General features: G+C 40.2%; 1 protein-coding gene across 1 annotated transcript in view; it reads right to left on the minus strand.

Annotated features, from left to right (window-relative positions):
* Nucleotides 1-4,740: 4,740 nt before the first annotated feature.
* Arfgef3 (ARFGEF family member 3) overlaps nucleotides 4,741-19,759 on the minus strand; it is a 159,832-nt gene continuing 144,813 nt past the window's right edge. The window contains exons 28-34 of the mRNA XM_027938466.2: nucleotides 18,746-18,922; nucleotides 17,099-17,213; nucleotides 16,235-16,337; nucleotides 15,969-16,100; nucleotides 13,696-13,817; nucleotides 7,370-8,591; nucleotides 4,741-5,930 (exon numbers count right to left, since the gene is read on the minus strand). Of these exons, the coding sequence (XP_027794267.2) occupies nucleotides 5,739-5,930; nucleotides 7,370-8,591; nucleotides 13,696-13,817; nucleotides 15,969-16,100; nucleotides 16,235-16,337; nucleotides 17,099-17,213; nucleotides 18,746-18,922 (2,063 nt within the window). The 3' untranslated portion in view covers nucleotides 4,741-5,738. The remainder of the gene's footprint in view (nucleotides 5,931-7,369; nucleotides 8,592-13,695; nucleotides 13,818-15,968; nucleotides 16,101-16,234; nucleotides 16,338-17,098; nucleotides 17,214-18,745; nucleotides 18,923-19,759) is intronic.

Consider the following 19,759-nt stretch of genomic DNA (forward strand, 5'->3'; position numbering starts at 1 on the left):
ACAGGAATAAATGTAAACACTACATCCTTAAACCACTTTCAGTACAAGTCAAAGGGTCAACATGAAACAAACAATCATTCATAAAATCAGTGTTTCTAAATACAAAGACGAGAAGCTTAGACGTATCACTGTTCCATAGAACTTATACATTCATTGTCTTCTAGCATGTAAAAAAACCAATGGTTGGTATAAGAAAACTGGAAACTGGGGAGACTGAACAGGAATGTTGCAGGTAATCCAACCCAGAGTTGTCTGCCCAAGGGTAAGTTCAGGTTTTCTCTAGTGCTTGATAAGTCAGGCTGATCTTAAAGTTAGGAGTTGGATATTTTTCATGGCAGTGATTCTCCAAGAGTGGTCTCCAGAGAAGCAGCATTGGCCTCACCTAGGAACTTGTTAGGAATATTCATTTCCAGATTGACTGAATCAGAAACTCTTAGGTGTGGGCCCAGCAATGTGTATTTCATCAACACCTCCCCACCCCACCACCCCACCACCCCATGATTCTTATGTGCTAAAGTTTGAGAACCACTGTTCTTAAGACATAAGAAACTAGAAAAGCATGGATTAAGCTGCCAGGACAGGAATTAACAGGACAAATAATTCTCTTGGTTGAAAAGGAAGGAAGGACCATAACTGGATGAACCTTCCAGCAGTTGAGTGTACTTCTGTCACTAAGATGGTCGGTCAGTCCTTCCTCCCTGGAACCCCTGTGTGGTGTTTTACAAAGAGAGAGAGAGAGAAGGTTTCATGGGGTGCCAGTGGTATAGTAATGTTTTTTCTCCAATCAATAAATGGTGCCACTGTTAATAAGGAAGTGGGAATGTTCTTTTGTCTGTCTTCCCTAAAGGAGTATTTTTGTGGTTTTGGAAATAAAAATGGTATTACATTCCAAAGTCTTATTACTTCTACATCAAATACAAACACTTCGATTCAGCTAGAGGAAGGGAATCTGTCAACAAATAAACAAATGTAAGTTTTCTAGATTGTTCTACCAGTGAATAAAGAGAACATTTTTTTTTTGAGAAGGCATAATTATAGATCAAGTTCTTTACCAACTTCATAAATCTTTCCCAATATCAAGCTCATATTTAAAAGAAAAAGGTACTCAAAAAAGCTCTTTTGCTTCTCTAAGGCCACACCAGATCTCGCTGGGATCACTGAAGTAGTACCCAAACACGTTTACGTTTTCTCCTCGGCTTACTGCAGGACCCTGTGGTTTTTGCCTGCTTCCTTGTCTGTAGAGCAAGTACAATATTGAGGTCATATGGCACATGGTTGCTATGAATACTATCCTGATGCCCTCAGTACCTAGATCTTTAAATAATATTATTTCCAGTTGCTTCTTCAGAGAGTGTACATTTTAAAAAACGGTTGCTTGCATATTCCCAAACTTTGATGACTTACAAATTTAGCACTTCCCAGAGAAGCAAGTAGAGAGGCACTGCTGGCTACAGGGCACTTTATTCTTAGTTGGTTAAATGATATTTAAAAGGTTTATGAATTATGCATGCCATTCCAGACATAGCCTGCCATGGTTTTCCTGCATTAATAGCTGGCCATGAATAGTGTTTCATCATTTCTAACTTAGTGGGTTTTCTAACACTAAGTGTTTTGCTTTAAGATTAAAGTTTAGATTTCAATTTTCCTTATTTTCAAACGCTGATATGTTTGAAATGTATATGATCTTCTATACAGAAACACAATTTAAAAAATCTTACTTAAAAATATCTCCATAACATCCTAGACAGGGCTGGGATCTCAAGCAAATATTCTCGGTTGAACTGCTTAGTTCCTTGAGATTATCTCTTTCCCACTAGAGTTTCCTCCAGACACTTAGAGCATGGTGCTGGGGGAAGCCTTTGAGTTCAGCAATACTTCTTTTGAAGTCAACTTTGCATTTCACTTGTAGGGAAAATTTATGAACCTCTCAAGGTCTGTGTTCTCATCTGAAAAAATGAGAAAAACAATACCTATTTTATAAGGCTACTGTAAAAACTAAATATGATAAGGTGAAGGTTTATATTCACAGTGACACTTAGTCACTTCCTCTCTGATGTTTGTTACCTCCTGCTATTATCAGTTCTAAACAAAGGTCTTCATCTTGTTCAGTTTGATGGGACTGACACTGATGGAGTTTCCCTCCTGGGAAAGAAAGAGTGCCTACATAAGCACAGCTATGGTGTATTTGGGGGAGACTCTCCATGGACTGTATAAGCCTCCTGAAACCAAGAACAAGAAGCCTAGTGACATTGTACCAGCATATCTCAAATCAGAGGTACTAATACATTCTACTGTCACGTATAACTAAAAAAAAAAAAAAATCACAGGTGCTTTTGAATTAACATTTCGTCATGTTCGATTTAAAATAATTTAAGCTATTAAATTATTTAGTAGATAGATAGTATCTGCCTGGGTCCTTATTGATTGGTCATTAAAGAGCCTAAAAATTGAAAAAGACTTTCCATTTCAGTATCTATGAAGCATGTTCGAGGCCCAGGGCTTGATCCCCAGCACTGCAGCAAAAAACCAAGACCTGTGTTCATAGAGCTAGGCAAGGGTCTATGAACAATTTATTAGCTGCCCATCACCAAAACGGCTGGGAGAACTCTGGCAAAGAGTGGGAGTATTTGGCTGGGCTGTCAATCAGTGATTCTCTCATAGTTGGCGTTTTCCAAATTCCTGTTTCATGTGGCACACTTTACCAAACTATAAGGAGAGAGGTGTCTCGGCCTCAAGTAATACATTTTGGCAGTAAATACAGGTAACTAGAAGCAATGTATTAAGTCTTATTCTGCTTAGATCTGTACATACAATGCTAACGCCCATATTTAACTTCAGAAGGCTGCCTTGACCTTAATCTTGATCTTACAGCTGCCTAAAAAGTGACTGTGGGAGCGAGTGAAGGAAGAGAGGGGTCAATGTGGGAATGGAGACACCAGGAAAGGTGTGAGGGTCCGACTGGCCTGGGAGAGGCCATTGTCTACCATGTGTTCCTAATTCCCTCTCATTCTTCTCCATCTCCTCAAGTCCTACTCAAAAGGACTTCTTTGCATCAGACAATGTCCTCCTCGAAAACTGCACCGTGCCCTGAAGTATTGCTGCTGGGACTTCACACTTTTCTGCTGGTTGAAATCTGACGTGGTTTATGTAGTGCTGGAGCTCACAGTACATTAGGCATGGAGGCGGGCTTATGAGCAACATGGGACTTGGTATGGGGTATCAACAAGACGATGGGAAGGACCAAAAACCTCTTACAAAACTGTTGTACTTTCTCGTCTTTTAATTCTTAGGGCCCATAATCAGGTTGGTACAGAACAGCATTTAGACTCAGTATCGGGGAAACTTATTTTCATGAACTAGACTTTGATCTCGTAATAGAAATCTGTGGGAGTATGAATTCTGATTTCAAACATACTTCTGTCACATGAGACACTGGCCTCCTTTGAATTTTTGTTTTAATTTTTTAAGCCCGGGGAGCTGTATCACTGAGTTGCATCCCCTGTCCTTTTTATTTTTTGAGACAGGGTCTTGCTAAATTGCTGAGCTGGCCTCCAACTTGTGATCCTTCTGCTTCAGCCTATCAAGTAGCTGGGATTACAGGTGTGTGCCACCGTGCTTGGATAAATTTTTATACTTTATGAAAAGTTGCTATGTATAAACATTTTGTAAGCGCTCTAATTTTATATTCTGCTTTACTGAAACTTTTCCCCCCAGTAAATTGCAGAGTACTCAAAAGCTCATAAAGGAGAACTGAACCCTAAAGGAGTCACAAAAAAAGAAACAAAACAACCATGGTGAACTGTTTTTTGTTTAGGAGGGGAGTCTTACCCAACTTTCAATTCCACTTACCAAGTATAAAAATTAAAAGTTATGGATAGAACACAGCTCTTTGCTCTCCTTGTAATTTAATGCCTATTAAATAGCAATACTAGTCGATCTGTTCCTAAACTTGAATTGTTGGTTAATGAGTAAAAATTGAAGGCAAAGAATGTTTTGTGGAACTAGAAGATTCGGTGATTATTTCTAGATAGCATACTGGATAATGAAAATTCTTTTTGATCACTTAAATAAGTTGGAGAACCTTGCTTTGCTCTTAACGTTGTAGATAACTACATAATTCTCAAGAAGGGCAAAACTTATGAATACCATCACTGGATAAAGTTCAATCCATTTAAAATGTGTACTTCAATACTGAAGAATTGATACATGACTTTTTCCCAGTGTCTAAAAATGTATTCATGTATGTGGTAACTAATTCTGTTGTCTAGAATGTATATAAGTGGGCTTGATTGAAAAGGTTCAATCATTATAATGTAAGACATATAAAATAGAGTAAGAGTTGGGGTGTGACTCAGTGGTAGAATGTGTGCTTAGCATGAGGAAGGTCCTGGGCTTAATCCCCAGCACAAGGGGTGGGGGAGGTGCAGAGAAAAAAATCATAATGAGGGTTTCACATTCATTTTATAATACTTAGGAAAAGAATTATCCACTTAAAAATTGATATGAATAACAAGACTTTAAATCTACTTGCTAGAGAAAATTTAAATAGAAAAAAAATTTATCTTCTAAACTTCATAACATCCCCTTCCAATTTCGTTTTATTTTCTTCTGAGGTTACAGTTTGTATAACTGAACCCATGATTTCATGATTGTTGTCATTTTAAGATTGAAAATGATTTCGTCATAATCCCCTTTCCCACCCCTGCCGGCTGTCTCCCTACTTCATACTTCCTGCCCCTTTCCCTGAGAAATCTGCTCACTGAATGGAGGACTCTGAGTTCCTTTCCTCCAAAGGTATTGATATAAAATGAGTTGCATTTTAGTATACTGTTCTCTTAAAAACCAAGTATTGTACCTTGCATTCAGATAATTGTGGGGTGTAGAAATGTCTGTGCAACAAAAGACTAAGGCACCATTTTTTTTTTTCTTTCCTTTCCTGCCTTGGGAGCAAAAGCAAAGACTAATGGGACAGGCAGGGTAGCTGGTCAGTCTTATATCTCTTGACAATAAATGCATTGGCTAATACCACTGGGTGCTTCATGTTAGAGGCTGCCAATCCACAGACTTCAAGCCCTGCTCGGAAAGTTTTCTTCCTTTAGAAATAGAGAAAGGCACAATAGTACCTTACATGGGGAAGTTGGTGAATATTAACCTGAAAATCTTAACCACTTGGTAATAATGTTGAAATGTTCTGGAATATTTTACAGCAGAAGTCATCTCTCTCTTGATTATGACATTGAAAAATACATTGTGTGTAGCTGTTTTCTTCCCAGCCAAACCCTCAGTCATAGTACAGATTTTCTTCCAATTACTAATGTCTGGTACTAGATATCTGAGGGTTTATACGTCAGCTTGACTTACCAGCAGATATTTTCTTAGGAATTGTATTTATTTTAAAAATGATGGATCTAAGGAGTGGCCCTTGAAAAAGACCCATTTGGGGACAAAATCGCAAGCACAAACTCTCGGAAATAAACTAAGGTTTAGAAATGTATTGAATGTAGACTCTTCTGTAATAATGTGCAAAATCAGAGGATCACTGTGTCACTTGGATACCACCAAATTATCCAGAATAGTCCAGATTAGGGAGTGGTTGGAAAGGCTTTTTTCTTTTTTTACATTAGGGAACATTGTTCTTTGAGACCTAGTTTAAGTGTGGCAAATGCTATCAGCTGGATTGGCACGCCGACTGTGAACCTCTCTGATATTTATGTCCTTGGGGATGGAATTTGAGTCTTCTACACAATGATGTCATAGACCCGGCCCACTCTGCCCAGCCATTCCCTCACAGCTTGACGAACTCTGATGTCAGTCACGTGACAGGTCAGCTGGCTGATGCACGGGAACACTGCTGGCTGGAGAGCAGTGAAGGTCTGGTCTGGAAGGATCTGTATCTGATTGAGAACTGTTAGCACCATATTGGTCCATGCCTAAGAGAAAGGATTGAAGAGAATTATTGGCTGTCTTAAAGTTTCATTTGACATGTGGTTATGCCCTGTCAATCTATAGATGGGTTTCATCAGGATTTAGCTATAATAAAGTAGTCGCTAATAATTTAATGTACCTATAATAAATTGTGGTTTTTAACTACACATCTGAAGGAAAAAGCAGAAACTCATACTATTAAGAAAATTTTGGGCTGGGGATATAGCTCAGTTGGTAGAGTGCTTGCCTCACATGCACAAGGCCCTGTGTACCACACACACACACACACACAAAAATTATTTTCAGTTTTTACAAACTTCTAAAATCTTAGTTTTTCTTTTAATCTAAGGAATAAATAAATACCTTGCCTTCTCATAATGAAATTTCTATAGGTCATATGATATTTTTAATCAGCAGTCTTGTGTAACAACACGACTTGGGATAGTTCTGCCTTGATTTAAGATAACTTTTAAAATTAAGCAAAATCCCAAATATGAAAACTCTATTAAGATATGATTTGCCAAGAAAGGCATCTGCTCAAGAACATACATCTCAGTGTAACTGGATACTTTAAAATCTCTTTTCTTGGCGAGGTGTGGGGACACATGACCAGATTAAGGGGGCTGAGGCAGGAGGATCTCAAGTTTGAGCCTCAGCAACTTAGTGAGACCCTGTCTCAAAATTAAAGGTCTGGGGATGAAACTCACTGGTAGAGTACCCTGGGTTCAATTCCCAGTATTGAACAAACAAAAACCAGGATGATTTTTTCAAAGCCCCCTGAAGAATGAGAATTGTGTATGTGTGTGTGTGTGTCTGTGTCTGTGTGTGTATATACACACACACATACATATTAGTTGTAAATAGATCTTTTATTTTATTTATTTATTTATATGCAGTGCTGAGGACCGAACCCAGGGTCTCAGACATGCCAGGCAAGTGCTCTACCACAACCTCAGCCCTAAGAATGAAATTTTTTTATGTGCTTAGAAAGGATGGAACACTGGAAATGAAAACAGGTCATTGGTATATAATAAGATCTACTTTGCTTTTTAAAAAATTTTACATAATGCCTTAGCACTAAAGAAATTCTAGTTCTATCTTCAAATGACAAAGGACTCAATGCCACTTAAAGTCCATCAGTTTTATAAGCTTTAGCTTCATCTTATTTATGCAAGTCTGTTGCTAATTCTCAATAATGTGTGTTACAACATGGAAAAACAGTTTCTGAAATTATCTGAGAATAAAATTTCGGTTTCACACTGATGTATTGATACTGGCAGATTCTCCATCTTAGTCTCTCGTGGTCGTCTCACTTTGAGGCAAATGGGTTTATATCTCCTATTGTTTCTATCAAATCTCACCTTGTATGCATGCCCTCCAAGGGGGACCCATCTGGTGTTTGAAGGTCAGCCCCCTCCCACACTCTCTGCCTGGGGGATTGTACCTGGATCTGTGCTTCTGCATCTCTCACGGAGACACTTAGTGAGCTCCCAGTGGAGCCCGAACGAGGCCTTTTCTCCTGTCGCAGCAGCTCCGGGCCAGCACTGAAGGAATGGCGCATTTGCCCTTGGTCCATCAGGTGCTGGGGGCGCTGCAGCAGCGGGGAGTCTTGGCCCCTGGGACCCAGTGGCTCCCCCTTCTTGTCCACCTTGACCTCCTTGGGGAAGGGGGGCAGGTTGTGCTGCTGCTTCCTCTTTTTGTACTCGGTCATCAGCTTCGAGATGGTTTTGTCGGCCGCCATGGTGTAGATCTTGTTCCCCGCGTTCTCCCACCACTCCTTCTTGCGGCCGGGATCCTTCTTCTCCACCTTGGGGCTGGGCGGCAGCATCAGCACGTCCCCACTGGCCCCCCGCAGGCTCAGAGTGTCGCCCAGGTGTTCCCGCGACTGGCTTCGGTCATCCTCGGAAGGCGTGTCTTTCCCCGAGAACCCGCCCGTCGAGGGCGTGGAGGACTCGGACTGGAAGGAGGGCAGGATGAAGAAGGGGTCGCTCCTGCAGACCGGAGCCTCCTCCATGCTGCTCTCCAGGTCCAGGTGCATCTGGATGTAGTTATTGCACAGCTCCATGCACAGCTTGTGCAGCCGCTTGACCAGCCACACCCAGTCGGCGTTGCTGACCGGCTGGACGCTGAGCGAGGGCATCCGTGCCCGCCACTGCCTCTTCTCCTTGCCCCTCGGGGGGCTGACCTGGGCGGTCTCCTCAAAGATGTCTTCGTCTTCAGATGAACACTGCTGGGAAGAATCTGTGCTTCTCTCGTCGTCCTCAAACAGGACCTTCTTCACTTGCTCGGCAGTGATGGTTTCCTGATTGGTGAGAACAGCGCAAACCAGGGCGTGGAAATAGATGTTGAAGCTCATAGCAGACTGGCGGTAGAGGTTGGCCGCGCCCCCGATGCCCGACACTTTCTTCAGCAGGCACTTGAGCCCCGGGCTGGTGTCAAACTCCCGCGCTGTCCTGTAGGAGTCCAGCAGCAGGTCGAATATGACTGCCAGGTTCTGCATGGAGATATATCTGAGGAAGCCGGCCAGCTTGGTGTCTGGCGCTTGGACCGTCTTCTCCTCTCCTGGAGAGGGCCCTTTGACGAACTCTTCTAACAGGATATCGTACAGATTCTGGAGTAACACTTGATGCGACAGCAAGCTCACTACAATTTCCCTGAAAGAAACGCTTCAAATGAAAATAAAGGGCAGATTAGCGCCTTCTTGGTTATTTCAAGGCAATGTAGACATCACCAGTTTCAGAATGACATCTGTAAATTTACCAACCAAACTATCTGTGTTCCAATGCCTTCCTTAAAAAAGGGCAAACTTCTATTATAATCTTAACTAGTGGGATTTTAATGTTAACTAGTGGAATTCCCAACACTTCTTAAAATCCAGGAGCTCTAGAATATAAGTTATGATACTGAACTAACAAGTCTTAGGAAACAACAACATTTTTCTAAAAAATTTTAAAAGTGGGTACAATTATAGGACATGACAGTTTCTTTCATAGTAATAGAATTCAAAATATCTTGGTTTGATGTTTTATCTTTTTTTTTTTTTTGGAAATCTGATTGAAGTTTGGCTTTAATACCCAGACCAGTTTTATCAAACTTCCATGTCTCCAGCATACGAAGAGAAGAGAGTCAAATGCTGAAAAGTTTAAATGCTATTGATATTATTGGGCAAACATTAGGAAATAGTGATGTGATTTCTTCATGGGCCCTGAGTGGCCATATGGTTTCCCTGAGGTGCCTACCTGGTTGGGAGGTAAGGGAGGCAAATTCTCCCTGTTAGGCCAGGGCACCTGGTTGAAGAACAGGTACAGGTTGAGGAATAGTTGCCATACAGCTTTAGATGTGGGTGCTTAAATGCTTGCTGATTTAGCCCCTTTTGATTGATTGAAATTGTTTTCTTAGTGCAAGAATCAATCCCAGATACCACATTTATCAAATACTTTAGTTCACCAATGGTTTTGGGTTTTGGGTTTGTGGTTTCCTGTTCTTTTCATTGCTTGTAGAATTTTGTGAAAATAGTTTATGCTTTTATGTTGCCAACTAATTCCCATAACAGGATAATTATAAAATTATGACAACTCATATTAACTATATTGATTTAAAAGGTCCAACCATTATGTTAATAACTTTTTACTTTATTCTGTCTAATTATGCCCTTATATTTAAAGATTATTTTTTATAAGTAGCAGACAGTATTTTACCTAGCAGAAAATAAAAATCCTTGAATAAATCTAAATGAGCTATAAAGGTCTGACATTCAAAAGCAGTAACTTTTTAACCTAAATTCTGACTTTGACTTTTAGGCAGCTGTCACTGAGGAAAAGACATTAATCTCAACAAAGATGGAATAAGCTGTTAAAGGGCTGTCATTCAAAACCAGTAACTTTTTAAAATAAACCACTTAAGTTTTGTGGTAAAATACATATAGCATAACATTACTATTTTAACTATTTTAGGTGTACAACTCAGTGGTGTTAAGTATATTCACAGTGTTACACAACCACCACCATTTCTAGAACTTTTTCATTATCCCAAATAGAAACTATGTTCCCATTACAAAAAGACGTATCATTCTCTCCTCCCTCCAGCTCCTACTTAAGAAACTTCTGGCAGGTTACTTAAGGTTTAGGAAACCTGAATATGCATTCTTCTGAAATCCTTCAGGAACCACACAAGTCTATTCACTAGTCTTCTGTTCCCATCCTGAGAATGTCTTATTCATCATCCTGAGAAACTGTCTGGTAAGAGCAGCACCCAGTAGGTCTCTATAACCAACTGAAAAACAAGAACAGATCTGTCTGGGGCAAGACTGCCTGGAGGAAATGTTCTCCTTGAGAAATGGCTCTGACACCTGATCCCCACCTTCCCTGGAAGCGGGCTCCCCAAACAAGGAAGTTCAACTGCAGGGGTGAGTTTGATCAGTCTTCTGAAGGAATAAAACCCTCAGCCCACTAGGATGTTTCCTATTCCCTCCCTGAGAAATGGAAAGCCTATTCCGACAAACACCCAAAGAGAGGGCTGATGCAAATTCTAGTATCTTTAAATTGCAGTATCTTTAAAAAATGTTTTTTAAATTGTAGTTAGACACAATATGTTTATTTTTACTTATTTATATGTGGTGCGAGGATTAAACCCAGGGCCGCACACATGCTAGCACTTTACCACTGAGCCACAACCCCAGCCCAAATTGCAGTATCTTTATCAACCAAGATCTTTGATGCTTTAATTGCTAACTGTGCATATAGAAAAGACAGAAAATCCCCTTTATTTTAGGTTTGGCTAAATGATAAAACAAATAAGAGAAAAAGAAGCGGATAATGAAGGGATCAACATTTTAGACACGTATGAAAAAAGAGAAATATCTATGAATATGCAACTTGTATTTATCTATGCTGATAGGAGATAAGGATCTCAAACAAAATCAAATAATTTTCCAATTTCTTGTACCCAAGATATTTTTTTTGGGAGGGGGTACTAAGATCGAACCTAGAAGTGCTTTGCCACTGAGCTATGTCCCCAGCTCTTTTTTCTTTTTTCAATTTGTGAAAGGTCTTACCAACTTGCTGAGGCTGGCTTTGAACTTGTGATCCTCCTGCCTCAGCCTCCTGTGCTGCTGGGATTACAGACAGCCATGCATGTGCCTGGCATACCCAAGAATTTCAACGTATTTTCCAATTTTTGTTGTACCCAAATCTTTGAACCATTTTCTCAGTATTCTTTTAAGAAGATTGCATACCTGCTTATGATGTGAAGTGCAAAGTAAAGCCAACCCCACAACTGGATAATCGAAAGTTGATTGCATAACAAATGGTTCACTGAAAACATGCTAATGTCAGTTTCAGAGAAACAGATCCACAGTAAAAGAACTTCTTAAAACTCTAAGATTATGTGAATTGTGTAATGCTTGGGCTATCGATGTCAAAGCTCTTTTATTTTTATTTTTTTTAACTGAAATAGCTCTTTATTTAAATGCTATAATCTGGTTCTAGGTAATTTATTTTTCCTATGGGTATTTTTTTTTTTTTTTTGGTACTGGGGACTGAACTCAGGGGCACTCAACCACTCCTGAGCCATATCCCCAGCCCTGTTTCATATTTATTTAGAGACAGGGTCTCACTGAGTTGCTTAGAGTCTCACTTTTTCTGAGGCTGGCTTTGAACTCGAGATCTTCCTTCATTAGCCTCTAGAGCTGCTGGGATAATAGGCATGCACTACTGTGCCCAGCCCCATGGGTGATTTTGACATGGATGCAATTGAGCATCACATAACAACTTTTCTTGGTCTCACTCATCTTCCACTGTATCTTTTTTTTTTTTAAATATAAAAGCCAAATCCAAGAATATAGTTTGGCTGAGTTCTCTAGTGGGATTGGCTAAGGAATTTAATATGGTTTTCCTGTTATACTTAACTACAATGAGTATGAATAGATTTATGAAACCATGTTGATATATTTTACAATCCCCAAATTTTAAGAATCTTTTAAGCCAATGACATAATAATAGGTTATGTTACTTTTTCTATGTTTTATTTATAATTTGAACTCAGCCCGTTACTATTCCTTTGTTGTTTTTCCTACTTTTACTTCAACAATCTTTCAGGAAGAATAATTGGCTGCATTGGAACCAGAAATATATATTTAAAAAAAAGGACAAGAGGAGAAAAAGAATGAAAATTGCAAACGGATTGATGTTTAAAATGTGAAAGGATTACACAATTTTTGGTATATAACCCACACAAAAATGACACTTAAAAACTAGTGGCTGGCAGTTAAGGGAGGCAGAGACTGGAACTGGGAAAGAATAGAGGGTATTGGGAAAGTTCTATTTCTGAAGTTGGGTGGCAGGTACATAGTTATTCTAGTTTTTATTTATGCTTCAAAACTTTTGAATATTCCATGTATCCTTTTGTACGTATCAAGCATTTGACTAAATCTAACCAACTAACTATTGAACAAATTACCCAGAGTCTATGAGTGATATCTGTCTAAGCTTAGGTTGCTGTAACTAAATACCATTGATTGGCTATCTAATCAACAAATTGATTTTTCACAGTTCTGGAAGTTGGAGAGTAGGGTGCTGGCCTGGTTCAATTCTGGGGAGGCTCTCTGGAGCTTGCAGAAAGCTGACTTCTTGCTGTGTCCTCGTGTGGCAGCAAGGGAGTTCTCATGTCTGTTTTAATGGTACTAATCCCATTCATGAGGACCACCCTCATGACCTAATTTCTGCCCAGAGGTCCCACCTCCTAATACCATCACATTGGTGGCTAGGGTGTAAACTCTAGGGATGTGGAGGGTTGTAAGCATTCAGCACCAACTTTCTCTCCCACAATGGCAAAGGACCCAGCCAGACCTGGTTTTGATGCTAGCTTTATACTTTGAAGTTTGTGAGTCCTTGGGTAAGTGACTCAGCCTCTCTGAATGTGTCTTGTGAGTAAAATGCTAGTGAAAATATCGGTCCCTCATATTTTACAGTTAGTGCTCAAATGCCTACCACTAGATGGTCAGAAGTTCATCTCCAACTCTTTTAGGCAGGGTGATAGTATTTTAAATGAGCATGTTTCTTTTGGCTTCCTGACAGTGGTATTACCCATGGAGAATTTTATGTATTTCTCACTGAAACAATCTGAACAATGCCTCAAATTACAATAATTGTTGTCTGGGCTAGCCTTGACCTCCTGGGTGCAAATATTGCCTCAGCCTCCTTAGTGGCTGGGACCACAGGTGCAAGCCACGGTGCCTGGCCAATAATTGTTTTATGAAAGATTATAACATGTAGTTGGTTGTGTCTACTCTAAATTAATATGTTGAAGTCCTAACCCCTAGTACTTCAGAATGTGGCTGTATTTGGAGAAAGGTTCTTTAAGAGGGTAATGAAGTCCAAATGAGGTCATTAGGGTGGGTACTAACTCCATATGACTATGGTCTCCATGAGAGGAGGAAATTGGATACAGAAACATAGATAGGATTTGTGAGGGGACACAGAAGATGGCCATCTGTAAGCCAAAATGAGAGAAGGAGTTCTGCCAACACCTTGATCTCTAACTTAGAGACCTGTGAGAGAACACTGCCATTTGTCACCTACCCTATGTTACTTGGTTGTGGCAACTTGAACAATGAAATGGGAGCTTTGGTTACAAGGCTAACCATATTTAAGAAAACCTGCTGAAGGACTTCACATTTTCAGTATTCTTGGACAAAGCTTGGATTAGCAACAACTGGCATCAATGAACTTCCTTGGGCACAGGTGCCCTTTGCATTTAAGGTTAGCTGCTTACCTTTTCTTGGTGTGGCCATTTGGCTTCTCGTCAGGAGGCAGCTCAATGATGAGCTGGCAGGACTGGGCATGATCAAAGTTGTTGGGAGTCTTGGGTGAGCACTGAGTGTCCAACATAAATACCTGCAAGGGTACAGGGACACAGTTCAGGACCCAACATCCTGTATCTGACCCCACCAGGGACTAGCTGGGTAGACCTGGTGAGTTGTTTGTTTTCTACCTAGTTTCTCTATTATAAAATGAGGATAATGGTTTCCCATTTAGTACATATGTTTAATTAAACAAATTTATGTGTATTATACATGCAAAGCATTAGAGTAAATAATGGACGATGGCTGTTGTTGATGCTAACGATGCTACCACTTGTATCATCTGACAGTAGAGGATATTCCAAATAGCCAGCACTGACATTTAATATTAAAAGTAAATAAAAAGGGACTATATTTATAAAGGATTATCTCTGAATTTGACATCTGTTTGGTATCATTTTATATCCAGTGCAGGAATAATTAATTAGGACTTATGTCAGGATTACTGATGTGGCTAAGCCTACTCCATTACACAGTGACAGAAGGAACTAAAAAATGTCAGCGCTCTGATCCAAATGATTTCGTTTCTCCTGACTTAAATTACCATTGGAAGTAGTTAACTATTTTTAAGGAAACCACTTCTTTCCAAGTATCGTAAGAATTGTCAGATTATTGAATATTGGGTTATTTTAAGAGTGAATATAAAAGGAAGGTTTGGATTAAGGAAGGAAGAACGAACTCTAGGTGCCTAAATTGCTTCTCTGTTCTTCTTTACTAACAATTTATTTCAGAAGATGCCACTGACATTTTCATATTCCTGCAGTATGGCTGCAAAGACCACTGTATGTATGCACATGTGACAATTAGCCAAGTGTCACAGCTTCCTGTTCAGGCCTGCAAACTCTTTGGAGGACCCCTCTTGGTTTGAGCCAGTCTTCTTTCCACGCCATCCACAGTTGCCATACTGCTGGAAGTACCTCTTTGTAACAGTTTTACTATTTCTTCTCTCAGACTGACTAAGGATGCTTCAGAGGGACTAGTTCTCTCCCTTCAGAACCAGCAGAATCATCAGGTCCCAGGATGTTATGAAGGTGCTCAGCAGAAGGTGTGAGAGGCTGATGGAAGAAGACTCTTGTCCCACTATCTCAGTGTTGCTGGGGAAAGCTCTTCAGAAGCCAGGCCTGCCAGGAAACTTCTCAACTGACCGTGTGGAGGTAACTGAGTCCCTTCCATTGATAATCAGGGGATCCGAGATTGTCTGTGTGCTGGGGGAAATTTTTTATTAAGAATCCAAGCAGATCTAGTAGAGAAATGGAGCTTTCTGAATATAGCATCCAAGTCTTTCTTCAAATGTAATTCAAATGTGACAGTTCCTATACATGTGTAAAACTTTCACATTTTACACATATATAGTCAAAATAGCTGCATGTTATGAACACACTTCAAACTTGTGATGGGGTGTTGGGCTAGTCAGTTGTTGGGAATTAGTCCATTTTCACTTCTTTTACTCTCGTGAACAGCACTGTTAAGAATATATGTGAACTTACGGACAGCACTTAGTTGTACTGCTGAGTTTCTTAGAGGGAGATTTCCATGTTGTGTAATGCCATGAGGCCTTCTGTGATTCAGTAATTCATCGATTCAACAAACATATCCTAAGCACCTCCTCTTTGCTTTGCTCTAGGATCACCAAAGGCAAATGTCTAGGATATATTCTCTGCTCCTCTGGAGCTCACAACTAACATTTGCAACTTTTAAGGGAAAAGCCATTGATATGCAATGATTCTTGTATGGGGGGATATATTTTACTGACCAGTTACATTGAATTCAAATTTTAAGCCACTTTTAAATGTTAAGATCTGTGTTCTGCACAGGAGATTTAAAAAAAAATCAAATAAATCTGCTATCATTAGGCACTCATAGTTTAGCAGTAACAATAGTTAAGCAAACACTTATAAGTAGCCTAAGCAGGTTTTTTATGCATAAAGAGGTCAGGCTGCAGGAAGGCCTCTGTTTGATCTGGGTACTTGATGGTGCATCAAGCGAGGGAAGGTGGAGAGGGGGTGATGCAGGTGCCTAGGCTAATGTCATTCCTGGGAAGAGTGGTGCTGACCAGAGGTCAGGGCCAGGATGTATATGGTCCTAAGGGAATGAAAGGCAGTTTGGTGATGCGAGACCTTCAGGAAGGAATCCTGGCATACACGTGAAGCTTCTGAGGCCCCGAGAGCCAAAGCCCAGCCCTTACCTGTTGGGCCATGGCTCGGATACGCCAGTACTCGGCCTCGGCACTGGGGGAGGAGGAGGGGGCTGCCACCCGCACCTGGCAGCCTTCCCCGCTGAAGCTCTCAGTGCCACTGTGGAAGCAGCCAAGCAGGTCCTAGGGAGAAAGAGCATGTGTTTACTGGGTGTTTCCTGGTTCTCAATGCCAGGCCCAGCCTGGGATCTGATGTGGCCCTGTGCTTGGTGGGCTGTGGAAGAGACCACTTGGGTGCTTTCCTTCAAACAGCTTACCTTCACTGGCTTGAGGGTGGCGGAGAAGGCGTCTTGCAAGGCACAGCAAGCCAGCCGCCACATCTCCTCAGTGAACACTGGGCCCGCTGTCACCAGGACGTATCTGCCAAAAGAAACAAGGAAAAAAGTCTTGAATCCATTCATCCTGTTACCACAAAATTTAGGGCCTTATGTGAAGGGCTTCCTGTTTCCAATCACTCTTGCTGTCCCTCCACCTGCCATTCCACTCTCAAAATACTATTTCCTAAACCACTTTAATACAGAATTATCAACAGATCCCCATTACAAACAGGCCAGAGTTTCGGCTTAGGCTCATATGCAGGACTGTATGTATTCTGCATTTATTTTTTTCTTTCTAGGACATTTCTACCACTCTTCTACATTCATAGGAAACAAACCCCTTATTGTCACTTATCATGCTTATCTCTATGCATCTGTTTACTTTACTCTCCTGCTCAGGATGTTCCCACCTCTGGAAACCTTACTTGGTTTGGAGGATCTGACCAAGTGTCACTACCCACCAAAATTCTTCCTGCTTATCCTTCTCCCTACACCTCCTACCCTGCCTTGGCATTCGATTATTCCATATGATCATCCTTTGTCATGTGACCATCTCTTTCATGTCATTTTGAATACACATTGAGTTCCCTGATGGTAGGAATCTTGACTTAGGTTACTTCCTGTGCACCAGAGTACCTTGTAAGGATGCCTGATACAACAGATATTTGAAAACTTATTAGTACTTGCTCAGTTTTACTTAGAAAAATCAATCCCCAAAGTGGATTGCTACTACAAAAGATAAATTCCTTGGATTTTGTAATGAAACCTACAACTTTGTGGGGAGCCAGGGAAGCTTTGTCTCACCTAATGCAAGAACAGCCCACTCTGGAGATGGTTTCTGTAGGCTTGGCCACACACGCCACCAGCAACTCAAAGAGGTCTTTTAGCATGGTGTTGATCATGCTCTCGTACCTGATGTCTATAGGAAGAAGAAAATCTAAGATTTGTACAACTCCAGTATAAAGGGATACATTGAAATAGCTAGCAAGAGAGGAGAGTCTGATAGAGACACATACATATGTGGGGAAAAGAACACCCCCTAACAAAATTCTTCTCTTGGATTGTTACCCAGTTTTAGCTTGTTTCATCCATATGGTTCATGTTTATGTGTTGATCTAAACTTTCAAAGTTAACTATATAATAATTCATATGCTTAAATGGAACAGAAAATATGAGATAGCCTGAATATTGATTAAAAATTTAAACTTAAATGGACAATTAGAATTCACCTTCCTTACTGCTGACAGCCAAATTAAATTGAACTAAATGTCCTAGTCCTACCACTTCTTGGCTCTGTCTGCATACTATTCTCAGATGAGAGGATATAAGAATCCTGGAAATCACATTCAAATGCTCAATTCAAGGAATACATCTACTTTTTTTCCCCTTGAGGTCCTTATGATGCCATAGGAGGAATTTGCAGTAGAATCCTCCAGGTCCTGTGCCATGCTAAACAATGCTCTGGTCAAGAACGTTGACCCCTAGGGACACAGTTGCCATCTCATGTGGAAAAACCTACTTGTTTTCTTTCCTATACTTTGAAATTCTCCTTCAGGGTCAAGTTCTCCTTAGTATATCTTCCCAGCAAGCAGACTCTCTCTCGCCCTCCCCCCCCTCCTGTATATATCTATCTCTCCCTCCCTCTCTCTTCTTCTTCCTCTTTCTATCTCTCTTCCTCTATCTCTGTTAGCAGCCATGTTTCTTCTCCCAAACCTCCAGATATTTTTGTGACAGGTCATGAACAAGACTCTACATTTCACAACTGTGGTTCCATGGGTTCCAAACTAATATATTTCTCCTGCCTCTGCTAACTTCGACATGCTCTTCATCCCACACTTCCACATTTTGGTGGTGGTGGGGGGGTGGTACTGGGGATTGAACCCAGGAGTGCTTAACCACTGAGCAACAGCCCTGTATGCTTTTTGAGACAAGATCTTGCTGAGACTGGCCTTGAACTTACAGTTTTCCAGCCTCAGCCTTCCCGGTTGCTGAGATTACAGGCATGCTGCATTATGCCCAGCTCCATATCTTTTTCAAAGTGCCAGATAGTAAGAAACTTCTATCTCTAAACTGTCAATGTCTTGTCCATAATTAAAGCCTTTTCTGAAGGGCTATTTCCTTCATTTAATATTCCTGGATGAAGCAGGATACACCCTCCTCACTCCCAGCTACAGCAATATTTCTTCCTTCTTTCTTTTCTTTTTCTTTGTAGTATATTATGTACTTGGAGTTAGGCTAGAGCTGTTATTGGGTGTTTTATTTTCAATTACACATATATTTATTCTGTTGGAGGATGATATACTCTTATAAGGCTGGCATTGACCATGTAATTCTATTTTAATTATTCCCAGGACAAAAGTATTTGTGCTAGGTATCCACTAAGCACTTTTGGACAATGATGCTGCCTGCTAAAGCAATGCCCAGAATGACCTGCTGTGGTGCCATTACTACCTGAGTGTAGAAAGCTTTGAATGTGCTCCACCACCAGCTCGCAGGACAGACCAATGGCGTGCTTGAAGTTCGCAGAAGCCACGTCCCAGTAGGAATGGTCTTTATGGCTACGACGGAGCCATAGGGACATCACGGGAAGAAGAAGGTGAACAACTGCATAGATTCCAAACCCCGGTCCTGAAAAAGAAAGGTCAGGATCAGAAATGAAACTTGAAAGATCTCTCCATTATCTGAGAAGGTACAGGGGAAAAGAATTACCATTAGTATTCCTTAGTCAATGTAAATTTTCTTCTTTTATTTCTGCATGACTATAGTTATATTAAGTAATATATGAATAAACTCTTATAAAAATTTCAAATATCAATGATGCTAAAATATTTAATCAAATCCTAGTCCCTGGGTCCTTAGATGTAAACACTTAGATACGTATATGCATGTAAGAAAACACCCTTAAAATATATATGCATTTTTATGTAGAATATAAAGAAATATTGAGTTTTATTTATTTCTTTTCATAGGGTGTCCCTGAACTTCTGGGCTCAAGCCATCCTCCTGCTTCAGCCTCCCAAGTAGCTGGAACTACAGGTGTTAACCACCATGCTGCTTTGAAGTTTTTAAAGATACTTTTACATAAAGGAGAAAAATGTAAACCTTGATCTTCATATTTGATATGCAAATTGAGATATTCCTTATTTTTAGGGCCACATATAGTATTCCCATTGTATATATATGAAACGGTTTACTTTTTCATTCCTTTACTGATGGACGTTTAAGATGTTTCTAACATTTTGCTTTTATAGATAATGCTATAAGTACAATTTTTGTGCTTCCTTATAGAATAAATTACTAAAATTCTGACTTTAAAAGCGAGATACCTTTTTTATATGAAAAATATGATAATAAAAAGAAGGAAAAAACCCCCCTGAGATATAACATTTCATATATTTCTATTAGGTTTTTAATGCATATGTACTTTCATAAATGCCTAAAATTTTATATTGTAGTAATTATACT

This window comes from Marmota flaviventris, chromosome 6 (genome assembly GCF_047511675.1).
Source record: "Marmota flaviventris isolate mMarFla1 chromosome 6, mMarFla1.hap1, whole genome shotgun sequence".
Classification (NCBI taxonomy): Eukaryota; Metazoa; Chordata; class Mammalia; order Rodentia; family Sciuridae; genus Marmota; species Marmota flaviventris.